Source organism: Aedes aegypti, chromosome 1 (assembly GCF_002204515.2).
Source record: "Aedes aegypti strain LVP_AGWG chromosome 1, AaegL5.0 Primary Assembly, whole genome shotgun sequence".
NCBI lineage: Eukaryota > Metazoa > Arthropoda > Insecta > Diptera > Culicidae > Aedes > Aedes aegypti.
The window spans coordinates 177,365,425-177,380,983 of NC_035107.1; the positions used below are offsets into that span (position 1 = coordinate 177,365,425).

A 15,559-nucleotide genomic window follows, 5' to 3' on the forward strand; every position below is an offset into this window, starting at 1 on the left:
TGACATATACCTATCATTAGGTTGTTTTCATTTGACAACGGCAAAACAAACAACCCAGTGCAACAAAAAATCTACCCAGCGTTAGCTGTCGAAGTCTCCGTGATGGGTAAAAACAACTTAACGTTGGGTAAACTCGAAAGAACCCAAATTTGGCTTATTCCATTGAACTTCGACGATGGGTCGGTGCATCTCTCTCTGTTTTTGACAACATTTCTGTTGCGAGAGAGGCAAAACAACTCAAACGTGGGTAAAAACTAAATGCAGTTTTGGGTAGTATGATTTCTCCGTGTAGATGAAAACCGGAAAGGGTGTTCTGGTGATGTTTTCGTTCTTTTTTTATTCTCAGTGTAGGTAAATACTCTCTCTAATCGAAAGCTAGTCTCTGGCAGCACTGTCCCACATGCGCCAAATGTCAACGTTGTTTACGTAAAGTTTTAAGCATTAGAATTTTCACAAATTTCTTTGAATATATAATAGTCTAAGAAAATGAACTTCAATTTATCAATAACTGCTGGAAATTTGCTGCGAAATTCTCCGTTTTTCGGTAAGTGCATATAATTTTTTAGTATCTTCTCTATAACGCCCATATTCCAGCAACGATTCGTCATGCCTCGAAGAAAACCGGTGGCAGTACGAGAAACCCTTCGGATCACGGCCGTCCGAAGCATCGCGGATGGAAGGTGCAGGACGGCCACTATGTATCGGCCGGAACCATATTAGCCACTCAGCGAACCCCGCGCTTCCATCCCGGCCTAAATGTAAGGATGCTTGATGATTTGGTAAATCTCGTTAGATATCATGCAATGGTTTTCCTTCTTGCAGGTTGGTTTCGGTAAGAATGGGACCATTTTTGCCCTCGAGCATGGAAAAGTTTACGTTACCTGTGAAAAGCTGGATCCCAACTGGGACCACACCTGGGTACAACGGATTTATGCCGGACGCGAGAATCAAACCATCTTTAAAAAGTTTTTCAACGTTGTTCCGGTTGAACAGCATAAGCGTTTCAAGTTGATTGAAGAAGTGTGAATAAATTTATTTCGTAGTTTTGAAAGATAAATATTCTATTTTGTTCATTAGGGAACTGTTAAGAAGTACTTCTTTGTAAATGCAATGATATTTCATATGGATATTGGATAGGCTGAGGACTATTGCATGACATTAGAATTCCTATTAGCCATGCAAATAGAAATTCTCTTTGAAAGTAACATCCTTTCCTAATCCCATACTAACCCAATATCCTTTCCGTGACAACTGTGGAGATGCAGTTGTATAGTCGGTCTCTTTTAACAATTGCAGTCGCCTCTCAACATCTCAATATTGAAGGGACCATCGAGATACGGAGAGATCGAGACAAAGAACAAATTTTAAATGAACACTAGATTGAAAAACACACCCCCGGTCAACCAGTCAGTGATTTTCGATAGCGATCGCCATCGTTGGTCAAAGATCTATAAAGAATTATGAAGACTGGTTGGTCGGGCCGTTACCTAGGACAGGACTTTGACCTGACACGTCTTGTCTTAGACCGTTACCAGGAAAATAATAAACAAGCAGACGTCATTTCGCGTTCTGAAATTGTTTTGAATCCCTAAAATCTAGTCTAGTCACCTTTGATTATAGGTCTTTTCACAAGACGTTTCAAATCAGCTGATTCGGAAGCTGTTTGACAGTACTTGTTCGGAAATGACAGACTCGTGTTTACACCGGTCCTCCACCGATGTAAACAAATGCATAGACGGACCTGTCACATGAAAAGGCCTGGTCATATCGACATACGGAGAGAAAATTTGGAACAAAAAATCAACAGGAACACATCGAGATATCGAGATAAGGAGGATATCGCGATATGAAGAGAGAAAATGTGTGCAGACTGAAGGGACCGAAGAAATCATCGACATAGGGAGATATATCGGCCTTCCTTAGCCGAGTGGTTTAGAGTCCGCGGCTACAGAGCAAAGCCATGCTGAAGGTGTCTGGGTTCGATTCACGGTCGGTCCAGGATCTTTTCGTAATGGAAATTTATTTGACTTCCCTGGGCATAGAGTATCATCGTACCTGCCACACGATATACGAATGCAAAAATGGCAACTTTGGCATAGAAAGCTCTCAGTTAATAAGTTCTATACCATCAATCAGAAGAGAAGCAGACTATGTTCTTGTGGGGACGTAATGCAAAGAAAAAGGATTTTTTTTTTTTTGAAAATGTGAAGATTCATGCAAAATTATTAAAGTTTTCATACAAAAAGTATGACATTGAGGGAAAGTGGTTTGAAAATATAAAAATTTTGCAAAACGTAGTCAATGGACGATGCCATTACTGAGGGATTTCGGATGCACAAAGTAACACCTTTGTAATACTTCTTTAGCTCGCTGTATTCCGCGTATTACTCGGAAACAAGAAATAATGATTTAGTTGGTAAACGCATATTTCAGCTTACTTCGAACAAATGTCGGATGTGTTTCTATCGTTTAGCCCTTCATACCCTAATGTGACTTCGTATGAGATTAACATTTCTAAAATCCCATTCTCGATAAATCTCATTCGATCTGTATGACAACAGCGTAATAGTAGCCCAGACTTGCAGCACAAGCGGATTTTTAACACGAAGGACGTATTAATTTAGTGTATCCTAGTTAGATCCTCCACAATTTTGATAATGTCGTCCACCGTCGCTTCCTTCTTGGTTCCATCGACATCAATCTGCAGTCCTAAAGCAGCTTCGTGCATTTTCTCTCGACTTAGATCCAGAAAACTTTCAACCAAATCCCCATCGATAAATCCTTCGCATCGTTCCGTTTTCATCTCCGTGTGAAAACTGCGCCAATAAGCATGATCTATTTTGCCAACCGATTTGATCGTATCGGTTAAATTCTCCTGTAGTTTGCGTAGAAACTCGTAATAGTCAGCGGGGATTTGCGTGACAAGTCCTATTGCGCCGCTAACGGTTCCAAACAGTACACACCCCGAGGTAGGAGTCGTTCGTTCGCCAATGTTTTCCATCACGAGAGAACCATGTCGGAACACATTCACCATGTCTCCTAGGTGGACCTGAGCAACTTCGGGCATTTGCTGCCGCTCATCATCTGTGGTTGCAGCACTAGAAAGAAAGTAAGTAATCACATATATAATATATGTAGGGAAATAAAGGAATTTATGAAAAATGCAGCCAGTCCAGTCAACTAGGTGGGGCAAATAGGCAACGGAGAATACTCCAAGAGTAATTTTAAAAGAATTTCGTGAAGGCTTATCTCAGTGTGCACTTCTTAGAATTTCTTTGGAAATTCCTCGTGACACCGCGCCATGTGTTACTCTAGGAGTTTTATTCCATACTTTTCCAGGAATTTCATATAAAAAAAATCAATCCAAACAGTTCTCGCGTAATTTGTGATCTCGCCCTAAAAGCCATTGGTAACCTTATGTATTTTTTGTTTTTTACAAGGGGGGAATCTGCAAACAGATCCCCTGAGAAGGTAACTTAGGGAGTGTGGGGATGCCGCATCAATGACAACCCACTAAAACCAGCCTATGCACTGTACTTGAGCTATTCTTGTTGAATTGCTCAAGTGGTGTACAGAGTGCACCGACCTGACCCATGGCCTCAGACCGCTCAGACCCTAATCTCCTTGTTGCTGGCAACGCTGTCACTGGGGAGTCCCCCGGCCAGCTTACCTAGTGTGCGTATAAATGGTAGCACACACGGAGAAATATTTTTACCTAATTTTTGAGTTTACTTTACCCAAAATTAAGTATATCGATTATAGTTTCAACCCAAAATCCCACACGAATGTTGTCAAAAATAGAGAGAGCTGCATCTACCCAATGGGGGTACTTTGGCCCAATAAGCCAAATTTGGGTAAATGCAACTTTTCTTATGTTTGGGTGGAAAGAACTCGATTTTGTGTTAAATCAACCCAAAATTGAGTATATTTTTCTAATGGAATTAAAGCCAAACTACCTAGTGGGGACCTTGGAAATTTAGCCAAAATTGAGTTATTGGGCTCAACTACGGAATTGCGTTGAAACAACCCAAAATTGAGTTGAATTCCGTCTCCGTGCAGGAATGTTAAATGAACTGTCAAACACGAAATGTCATGATTTCGTAATTTATTGAGTCAAATGAAATTCCATGTAAACAAAACAATAACTTAAAATATATTTACAGCTTTGAAATATCTTGATCGGGAACGCAGACGAGTTGCTACTAAGATCTCCGAAATAATTTCACCAACACACCTTACGGTATTTCTTCAGGGAGAGGTCAGTGCTTTTAGCAAAACTGCTTCTCCTAGCCGACTTAAACAATGTTACAAGGGACCAGCCTCGGCAGGGCTAGTCCTCTGCAGCCAACAGAGACGTGTGAGCATGCGATCTCTCACAACAATGAAAGGGAGACAATCGAACATGACATGCTCCGCTGTTTCCTCCACACCAGCACAATTGGGGCACGCAGGAGTTTCTGAGTTCCCGAACTTATGTAGGTACTGTCTACAGCAACCATATCCTGGCAGAAACGGTGTCTGGTGGTTTCTTTTTATACCAATCTGACACATTTGGTATTAGCCGATAGGTCCATTTACCTTTATTGGAGTTTTCCCATTCCTGCTGCCAACCTCTGAGCGTTGTCTCTTTGCACGCAAGGAGCCTCTGGTACCTCTTAGGTTGAAGCATTGAACATCTTCCTTGATGATGAGCCCGATGGGCGTCATCCCGGCTATGATGCACACGGCCTCTTTAGATACCGTTCGATATCGATACTCTTAAGCACATGATCCTCTACGTGCTTTCCAACCGCTTTAGGTTTCTGCTCGTTCTAAGCGCTTTTGACCAGAGTGGTCCTCCATACCTTAGTATGGATAATGCCACGCTTGGTAGTAGCTTGCGTTTGCTGGCAATTACAGCAGAGCTGTTAGACATTACCGTCGAAAGCGCCGCTATAGCCGTAGATGCCCTTTTACAGACATTCTAGAAGTGGCTAGCGAAGCTGAGCTAGTCATCGAACATTACCCCAAGATGCCTAAGGTATTGCTTGGACTCTATGGTACAACCACCTACCGAGATAAGCGCCCGTTGCTTTGGACTTGCGGTTGTTGACCACCACCACCTCGGTCTTGTGACGGACCAGTCCTAGTTTCCTAAAGTTCATCCATTCCTCAACTATGGAAATAGAGTGCGCTGCTGTCAACTCGACTTCCTCCATCGATTCACCATAGACCACTAGTGTGATATCGTCAGCGAAGCCAGCAATCTTAACACCCGTCGGGAGGGGCAGCCTTAGTACGTCATCGTACATCGCGTTCCATAACAGCGGGCCCACGATTGAACCTTGAGGTACTCCCGCGGTAATTCGAACGCTTTTTTGCCCCTGCTTTTCTGACAATCGCGCAGTAACGGATGCCGCTCCTTTTATGCTCGATTGCCACCTCAGCTGTCCGAACGACCGACTGGATAGCTTCCAGAGTAGATTTACCTTTCCTGAATCCAAACTGGTTGTTGGACAGGCCGTACGCACTCTCCGTATACGGTACTAGCCTGTTGAGAATCAACCTCTCCAATAACTTGCCCGTCGTATCTAGTAGACAGATAGGTCTACAGGGTGTCCGCAAATTATACGTATAAATTTTGAAGACCTGGCTCTATATAATCAAGCATGATAAATTCAATATTCTTGCATGGTTTTAAACATTGGACTATGATATTCTTATGAAGTAAGTTTGACACATTTCCGATTTCAAATTTTTGCAAAACCAAATCAAATGTATTTAGGTATCTCAAAAGGAGCTGTTTTTCGAGCTTTATGACGGAAGAGAAATGTCCATGAAACTCATTGGATTTGAACCGTATAGTTTTCTATTTCCAGTCTAACTTGAAGCCACTAAACTGCAGGTTACTTCAAATAATAATAGGACATTTGGATTCATCTATTTCAGATTTTAGGGATTACACTTCTCCAGTATGACTAGCGGCCCTCAGGAAAAACGTCTCCGAAAATTTAAATTTGCCTATCTCAGTAACAAGCAATCATTTCGAAATTATTTGAAGTTGTATTTTGTGTTAATATGTAGATGTATTATAAAAGGTACATGGACATTGATTTTTTTATTGTTTTCAATGCGAGATCATCTTTCCAATATTTTGTTGTTCGGATAATTTGTGATGCGGGAAGGCTACATCGATTATCGATCGCAGCAACTCGGGCGACTTCTCTTGGTGCGCTATGGCACTTTTGGTCTTAGCCATTACCACTTTGTAGGCGTCATTCCACGGACTCGAATTGGCACTCTGGCAAACTTCAGGAGGCAAACCGACCAGCCTACCTTGAGTATGTCCAAAATCTTACTGGCTACGTCGATGTCACACTGCTCTTTGAGGGCAGCCGAGACCTCCGCTGCATCGGTGTCGCTTCTGCAGTCAGGGATCTTACATCAACCTCTTCACCAAGTACTTCTTGTGCCAGTTGCTTATAGACTGCACCTTTATGCTTGGCGTTCTTCTTTAAGACTAGGATCTTGTCATCAATCCTAATCCGCCTTATGCTCCGCACATATGCGCCCAATGGCGATAACTTCTCCATGCATCGCATCGTCTTCAGAACCTCGGCGTTTCTCATTTCCTTGGTTTTGATAACGAGAGACTCGCCCAAATTTCTACGTTTCACTGTTTTCGGGTGAACAATCTCCTTGAGCACCGTTTTGGTTTTATCCTTTCTTTCCTTGGTCCGACTCGTATCTACGGGTTGCTGTTGCCATGCGCCCGTGGTTCATGTGGGTGCACTGCCTTGTTCCTATCCCTTGGCTCTGTTTTCTTGGCTTTCTTAGCTTTAGGCGTGGTGTTGGCCTCTCCACGGCCATGTCCTCTTGATCGCGGAGCTTGACTCATGCCAGCTTTTCCGCTTTGGAGGACGGCTGCGTAGGTCACTTTTTGCTTAGCAACCATACGTCTTTTTGCCAAGTATTCATCCTCAGAAGGTCCCCTCTTTCGCATCGCGCATCGAATAATATCATCAGATACATTCGCGTTGCATGTGAAGGTGAAGGTAAAACTTCGGCTTTTGCCCACACTGTTCTTACTTAAGTTGATGTTAATCGCCTCCTTTCTTGGCGGGAACCTTAGTCGGTTACTGGTAGGTCCAGAAGCCTTTCTTTCACATTCCGCTAGTTGTTTGTTTTGATGGATCATCTCTTATGGGCCCCCTAAGAGCCGCTATTCATTTCCGCTGGAATAGTCGAGGGTTGACATAGTCCGTCATGGGGTACTATGTTCAGAGCCGGATCGGCGCAGGTCAGGTAATGGCAACTGAGCCTACTCCCGCCCAGTTGGAACAACCAGGCGACGGATTTGGAACGTAATCTAAGGCCTGCCACAGTTTTATGTAACGGGGCAGCGTGCGCCATAAGCCTACTACTAAGGGGCTGTCCATTAACCACGCGGTCATTTTTTTTTTTGGATTCCAAACATAACCCCCCTCGTGCTCATTTGTCCAAACAAATATGTAAAAATTTGTATGGACCGTGGTCATTGGTCAGAATCCCCCTTCCCCAATAAATGACCACGTGATTTATGGACGACCCCTAAGGGAGCAGAATGTCGCCGCTGTCAGCCTCAAAGCATATTATCCAGTACCGTTACTTGTCCTTAATTGTGCTCGAAGCACTCCTACTTGTAGTTTCATGCCTTATCCGTTTGTATCGCAATCAGTATGCTATAATCAGGATTTTACTGACATCAATCCTAATGTGCCGGCTGGCACTCCTGTTAGTTTGGACTAGGGTGCTTTGGTACTTTAAGCGGCACCGGTAACTTTGACAGAGTTGCATTCTGTGTTTTTGTGGTTTTCATGAAGGTTCATCATAGCCCACTGTGAACTCCACCACATCCTGGACAACACTCCAACTCACGCAGAGGTCCTGGGGACTTTCGTCCCTGCTGCCCCGGTAGATCGTACCTCGTAACGCACCAGGTAAAAATGATCTACCTGCGTTACGGGTCGGCTTCAAAAGCCTGGCCTGTAGTAAATGTTGATGATGGGATTACGAGAAGCGTGTTTGAACATTAAAATCATTCCCAACGTCTCCTGTGCCTCGATTCACCTTGGGACAACATAATGGAAAGCCTGTGCTCATGCACTTTGGACCCATTTACAAATTTAATACCGCTGAATGGGGTGGATGCGTGCTCCGATGTATCCCAGATGTTTGGACAGGCCGAACAAAGTGGAGACTTTACGTGTCCGAATCTGTGCAGATATTTTCGGGAGCAGCCGTGTGTTGTGGGGCAGGAACGATGATACTCTATTTCCAGGGAAATCAAGAAAATTTCCATAACTAAAAGAACTTGGACCGATCAGAAATCTAATCCAGACACCTTTAGCATGGCTTTGCTTTGTAGCCGCGGACGTTACCATTAGGCAAAGGAAGGCCCCTATTTAAAATTATATAGGTAGAAATACATGAAGAAACTACCGTCAAACGGGGTGACTTGCAACACTTTTCAACTTCAATCAACCAAAACCTTGATCTAAATGTGAACTTAAAATCTATATTCCTTTTAGAACTTTTAATGGCCTTCTTCAGAATAAGATAGCAGAATATTGAATCGAATTATTTTGTCTTATCAAAAATCATCGAAAAGGCTTTTTGAAGAACTCATGTAATTTTAATTGGCATTACTCGGCAAATTACTCGCAAATTTTTTTAGAGGGAATCACCCTAGATATTCCCGGAGCAACTTCATCAGGATATACTGAACGAATTGATTGGGACACTTTTGAGGAACTTCCGTATAAATTCTTTAATAATTACCTACTAAAGGAATCTGCTGGCAAATTCCTGGTACGATTATTAGAAGATTTTTTGAAAATAATTGCCGGAGAAATTTCTGTATGTAATTTTTAATGATCGTCTGGAAACCCGAGCACAGTACAACATCAAAAAGAAAGCAGATCGATTACATATACTGTTTTCAGCATCAAGTTGATATCATAATTTGATATCTATTTATTACTAATAAATTCGATATCATACTTTGTTTTTGTTTTGTTATAATTTCATTTTATTGATGTTATTATTTGTCATAACTATGAATTGGTTAGAGAATCATGTATGAAAACTATGATAATATGAAAATAAAGCATTCATCTTGCAAGCTCGTTGATATCTCAACTGAAAATCTCAGTGAGTTCTCAATTTGCACTCAATGATAGCAGAAACAGTTTTCAATTTGCTTTCACTGACAGCAAAAATAGTTTTCAATTTGATTTCATGGGAACATATGTTTGCTCTCAGTTTTGATATTTTAACCGCTGAAACAACCAAAATGACAAAAAACTGAGTTATCAAATTCCGCAACATCACAGCATCAAAATTAGTTTTCAATATGATCTCAAGCTTTACTATGGAAGAGAGTCTCACTCTCATACTAAACCAATTTTTCAACTTACCCATCTTTCAAGCAAACGAAAAGATTGTTGCTGTTATCCGCCCCCAGGAAGGCATCGTCGTCCAAAATTTCCACCGCTGTCATCCAGTTAGGTTGATAATCGCGAGCGATTTCTTCAAAACTGCCCTCCATTTGTTTGTACTGTAGCAACGTGATAGACCTCATCAAATCACCAACCAAAATAAAATCACCTAAAACAGAGAAAAACATTCTTAACCATGAATGACTGATGATGGAATAGGACGACAAACCTTTTGTTTTGCAGTAAAGTGCCAGCACGTTGTTAAAATGGCTACATTCGAGTCGCAAGTCTTTATCGTCAGTCCATTCGTATAATCGCACAGTCGAGTTGATGCTAGCCAGAACTCGTCCGTTGAATTCCACCAGCGAGTAACAGGAACCTTTGATTTCCTTCTCGCTAACTTGTGTAAGATTTCCATCCGCATAGTGATAGATGATAATTCGTCCCACCTTTGGTTCCGGTTCTTCTGGATTGACCAATGCCGTTCCAACGATATAATACGTATTGGGGTCATTTCCTAGCTTTGCCGAAATCAATGACATGGCATATTCGGTTTGCATGAACTGATGAGCGTGCAGGACCTCGAAGGTGTTTTGATCTATGATAAGTAGGTTGTGGACTTCGACTTCCTGTCCGAATTCGGCATTACTGGCTCCTGCCTTCAGCAGACCCATGTTCGTCGACAATGTTACATTTGTAGTTTGTGTCGAAGCACTTTGTCGTGAAGGTGTCAGGCCACTGGAATCCTGAATATCTGTTCGCACTGTTATGACTCCGAACGTTTGCGATGCTTCCTGGTATGCGATTCGTCGTGGCGATTCTCCGAGCGGAACCGTTCGAATATGAAGTTTCTGAATTTCATCAATGGTGCCAAGAATGACGGAGTTTTTCGTAGCCAAAGCCAAACTGTCTTGGTAAGCTTCCGCATTCAGTGAGCACATATGATTTACTTCCTTAAGATTGACGTTAGAAAACACCAGTTTATGATTGGAGCTGTAGATGACCGTGGGTCGATCCGAACAAGCAAACACATTCGTCGTGGATAGGGAACGGAAAGTTTTCAAGATCGTCGGTTGTGTGCCAAGGGTGACCTTTTTCTGATCAGTTAAGCGATTGGTGTTTTTATCAAGAACGAAATAGAACATCGATCCATCGCCGAGTGCACACAGCAGGTAAACAATACCTTCGAAATGGGCCATCAAAATCGAACGGGGTATGATTTCTGTAAAGAGAAAGGCATTATTTGTTTTTCGAAGTTGTTGAAGTTCAGCTAGTAATACAAAATAGAGCGAATAGAAACACTTTCCGGCTTATTTTAATGTGTAAGTTGTGCGGAACACGTTGACCGAATGAAATAACCCAAGAATGACCATCGGAGAAACTAGTATACCACTGCGGAAAACGTTTTATCTCCAGCACCAAAATACCGCTATTCACTTAATTAGGGGTTCCTGAATCCATTGCCGTTTTCAGAAATATCATAGCACGTCTAGTATTCGAGATATTGACTGTTGAAAATGCAAAAAATGACTATTTCAGCTAACTTGCATGCAAGTTTGCCAGCTTGTAAGGTAATATATTGGCTTAATTTGCCACAGAACTCAAACTTGATGTGTATAACAATACTTATCATCAAAGTTTGTAATACTTTCGATGCGGAAATGTTATTGTTTAATGGTTTAGAGAATTTTTGTATTTTGCCATATAGAAGAAACGAAGAATTTTGTATGGAGACTGCAAGCATGTTGAAAAAATAGGTTTAATCGAAATTTAATCGCGCAATTTCAATCAAAGTATGTCTGAAATGAAAGTTCAAGTTCTATTTTGCATGTTTGGTGGATTAGATTACAAAAAAAAATTGATAAATTGTACTTTAAATTTTATGTAAACATTAATAAAACCAGTATTTTATACAATTTTGGCGACCTGTAGCTAAAAATTGTGACGTGCTGGGACATTTCTGAAAATGGCACCAGATTCAGCAACCACAAATCTACTAGAGACACATAATTTGATCCTTGAGACACGCAAAAATGTCATTTTTGTTACGCTGTGTAATGGAACATTTCAGTTTTTCTACGAAATGCAGGCATTCATCGATGTAATCTTCCTGTTTTTTCGAGCATATGGACCATCTCACACAATAATAGGTAAAAAAAACCGCTTTACTTTTTTTTGGTCACGCAACTAATTCAGAGGATGGAGGCACTACTTAGTTTTTGTATCGAAAATAGGCATTCATCAGCTTAATATTCTTGGTTTATTGTGCAGGTGACCCATTTAATATAATAATGAGTGAAGAACCACTTTGGTTCCAAAACACTCTCACTCTGTCGCCACCGTAATAACTCAAGAATGACCATCGAAAAACCCCGTTTTGTGGGAAACTTTAATTGCACTGCGGAACACGTTTTTGTCTCAAGCACTATTTATTGAACTTAGAATTACAACCATTGCTGTGTTCAAAAATATCATAGCACGTCTAATTTTTGAGATATTTGCGGTTGAAAATACTAAATTTAACTATTTCAGCCAACTTGCATGCAAGTTCACCAGCTTGTATGGCAATTTATTTGCTTGATTTGCCACAGAATTCAAACTTTATGCGTTAAACAATGCTAATCAACAAAGTTTATGATATTTAAGCTGCTCAAAGATTATTTGTCGGATCGGATTAACAACAAGTTAGCAACTACCGAAAAGCTCAACATAACATATAATTTGCAATTGGATTAGATGGACAAATTGATGTGAAGATTTGCGAAAAAGTTACACGTCTTCTCAGTGAGAATCGAACTCACGACTCCCCGATCTCTAGTTGGGGCGCGTTACCACTACGCCATGAGAGGACTCATGAACGCAGAAGTTAACCTGAATTCGATTTCAGCTCAATAATCACGTGGTCCTTTTTCGCAAAGTACACCTCTTTCGGAAGAATTAGATGCCCATCCAAACACAACGCTTTCTATATATGTCCAATGCCCAGCCCGAGAGCGCATTGTTTTTTAGGTATAGGAATAACACACTACACTAGCCAGCAACTGCGCTGGCTGAGGTTTCTATTGTGTGGGCTTCCAATGGGTCGCGACGTTCTCAAACGACCGGTTACGGAACATGAGTCCGTTGCTCGATAAATACTTGTTTTTAATTATGAATCGTGGTTTATGGCTAACCAGCCGAGTGGAAGTTTAACAACTACCGAAAAGCTAAACATTACATATAATTTGCAATTGGATTAGATGGACAAATTGATGTGAAGATTTGCGAAAAAGTTACACGTTTTCTCAGTGAGAATCGAACTCACGACTCCCCGATATCTAGTTGGGGCTAGGGACGTTCCGATATATCGAATCATTTTGACCAACCGATTCCTTTTTGCTGTTCGTGAATGTTAACTTTGATGTTTTTGCGTCATGCAACATTTTCTACCAATAGTTCAATGTATAAGGATTATCATAGTGATAAAAAAAATGTTGAAAAACATTATTTTACTTTTGGTTTTTCGTATGACTTTTTTTCCGATATTTTTTGTTTCGATATATCGAATGAAAAAAATATCGAAAGGATTCCAAAACACAAAGTTCTATATTGTTGCGTAAGCGTTAATTATTTTAATGTTTTTTAACGCTTATGATGATCATTATTCATTACTCTATTGGATTTAAATCTCGAAAGCTTATTCATACAGACTCAAGTCAAAAAAGTGTACAAACTTACTTCATCGATCCTACGTGTTTCGCAAACGAAATTCTACATGTTCCGCTCTGAACCAACTCGATTTTTACACTGGTAGTAAAACGTCGCAAGTAACTGAATAGAACGGCTTATCATTTTGTTATAAAATTCTTGTGTGAAATAATAGGAACTCCATAGTTTTTGAACGTGAGCTCATTGTATGCAAAATTTAAGCAATGTACACGGTGAAAAAATGTTAAAAAGGTGATTCATTTTGAAACAGTTTTAGAAGACAAGTTGTGATTCTTCTGAATTAATTTTCTCAAAACCGTATGGAAGTTACTTACGTCGATTTGAAAAAAGTAATCGAGAAATATTAGCATTGCCAAACATATCGATTTGAGAAGTCACGAGCAGGAAAAAGGGACTAGTTGATGAAACTGATTCGATATATCGGAACGTCCCTAGTTGGGGCGCGTTACCACTACGCCATGAGAGGACTCATGAACACAGAAGTTAACCTGAATTCGATTTCAGCTCAATAATGACGTGGTCCTTTTTCGCAAAGTGCACCTCTTTCGGAAGAATTAGATGCCCATCCAAACACAACGCTTTCTATATATATCCAATGCCTAGTCCGAGAGCGCATTGTTTTTTAGGTATATGAATAGCACACTACACTAGCCAGCAACTGCGCTGGCTGAGGTTTCTATTGTGTGGGCTTCCAATGGGTCGCGACGTTCTCAAACGACCGGTTACGGAACATGAGTCCGTTGCTCGATAAATACTTGTTTTTGATTATGAATCGGTAGTTGTTAAACTTCCACTCGGCTGGTTAGCCGTAAACCACGATTCATAATTAAAAACAAGTATTTATCGAGCAACGGACTCATGTTCCGTAACCGGTCGTTTGAGAACGTCGCGACCCATTGGAAGCCCACACAATAGAAACCTCAACCAGCGCAGTTGCTGGCTAGTGTAGTGTGCTATTCCTATACCTAAAAAACAATGCGCTCTCGGGCTGGGCATTGGATATATATAGAAAGCGTTGTGTTTGGATGGGCATCTAATTCTTCCGAAAGAGGTGCACTTTGCGAAAAAGGAACACAAGATTATTGAGCTGAAATCGAATTCAGGTTAACTTATGCGTTCATGAGTCCTCTCATGGCGTAGTGGTAACGCGCCCCAACTAGAGATCGGGGAGTCGTGAGTTCGATTCTCACTGAGAAGACGTGTAACTTTTTCGCAAATCTTCACATCAATTTGTCCATCTAATCCAATTGCAAATTACCGTAAAGTGCCCTAATTCAGAGCATTGCCTAATTCCGCGCATTTCATACAAAATTATTTACATATGGAAATACACATCAATACTGCAGCAACTTTTAACGCCATTTGATGCTACTTTGATTTAGAATAAGTTTGAATCACAAATAAAAGCAAATAGAGCAGTTTATCGCGGCGTAAAAAAATAATCAGTTGAGGCCCGTCTGAGTAGACGCCATTTTTTTCAATTTCCTTAGCGTCCGTGCTAAGACTGTAGGACACAAACAAACGTGATTTCTATATTGAAAATGTTTTATTATTTATGCAATATTCTATGAAACTACTTGCTACAGATGTGTTTCATGATGCTTCTATGTAATCTTATCAAATATTAGCATAATTATTGAGATTTATTCCAAAAAGTATTGCGCGGCATATTAGGGCACGTCATTTTTCATAAGTCCCTAATTCCGCGCACTGCTATTTACATAACAACAAACAAGTAAAACATGCTATATTGGTCTTCACAGCTGAATATTTATCTGAGGAAGTATTTTCATGCATAAATACGTTTCGCAAACAACCGGAATATCGGGAAAGCCCACTTACAGGGAAACTAGCGGCCGTTCAGAAACCACGTGGTCATTCATGGTGGGAGGAAAAGTTTGTCCAAAACCAAAGTCCATAAACATTTGTTATTGTATGAACAGTGCAGAATACAAATATACAGACTTAAATTATTTTACAGGAATCCGTGAAATTCAACGTAATCTCAACAGCTGAAAATTTCGGTGAAATAAATTAACGGAGTACGGTAAATTTTTACAGTTTTCGGTAAAATTTCACCGCAATCCGTTGAATTTCGATGGAATTACGGTGTTTTATTTTACCGAACTGATCAGCTGTTGAGATTACGGTGAAATTCACGGATTACGGTAAAATAATTTAAGTGTGTAGAGGTAGTCGGGGCGGTTTCGCCAAACTGCATATTTTTTTGAAATTTCTTCTGGACAAGGAAAAGGAAAAAATATCAACGTCTCCGCAGTCGCGAAACGTCCAAATGCTGAAAAATTGAAAAGTATTGTATTCAAAATAAACTGTTATAAAAACCTCAGTGTTCGGAGCAGTTTTTCCAAAGCTGCTGATAAATCTAAACACAA

The 15,559-nt window shown here is 40.6% G+C and overlaps 2 protein-coding genes across 2 annotated transcripts in view; one reads left to right on the forward strand and one right to left on the reverse strand.

Annotated features, from left to right (window-relative positions):
• The first annotated feature begins 382 nt into the window (after nucleotides 1-382).
• Nucleotides 383-1,057, forward strand: LOC5574597 (39S ribosomal protein L27, mitochondrial). The gene is made up of 3 exons (XM_001655179.2): nucleotides 383-544; nucleotides 595-758; nucleotides 823-1,057. Exons 1-3 carry the CDS (start codon nucleotides 487-489, stop codon nucleotides 1,024-1,026), a joined length of 426 nt encoding a protein of 141 aa, XP_001655229.2. The 5' UTR covers nucleotides 383-486; the 3' UTR covers nucleotides 1,027-1,057.
• A 1,298-nt stretch (nucleotides 1,058-2,355) lies between these two features.
• LOC5574598 (DNA damage-binding protein 1) overlaps nucleotides 2,356-15,559 on the reverse strand; it is a 58,402-nt gene continuing 45,198 nt past the window's right edge. Inside the window, exons 6-8 of the mRNA XM_001655181.2 lie at nucleotides 9,688-10,680; nucleotides 9,438-9,627; nucleotides 2,356-3,098 (exon numbers count right to left, since the gene is read on the reverse strand). Coding sequence (XP_001655231.2) covers nucleotides 2,621-3,098; nucleotides 9,438-9,627; nucleotides 9,688-10,680 — 1,661 coding nt within the window. The 3' untranslated portion in view covers nucleotides 2,356-2,620. The remainder of the gene's footprint in view (nucleotides 3,099-9,437; nucleotides 9,628-9,687; nucleotides 10,681-15,559) is intronic.

What these genes read in the sequence shown, in the direction of transcription:
- LOC5574597 (XM_001655179.2), top strand. Translation starts at nt 487, where the DNA reads ATGAACTTCAATTTATCAATAACTGCTGGAAATTTGCTGCGAAATTCT. An exon ending in GCGAAATTCTCCGTTTTTCG is followed by an intron (nt 545 to 594) that starts GTAAGTGCATAT and finishes CCCATATTCCAG; the next exon opens with CAACGATTCGTCATGCCTCG. An exon ending in GCTTCCATCCCGGCCTAAAT is followed by an intron (nt 759 to 822) that starts GTAAGGATGCTT and finishes TCCTTCTTGCAG; the next exon opens with GTTGGTTTCGGTAAGAATGG.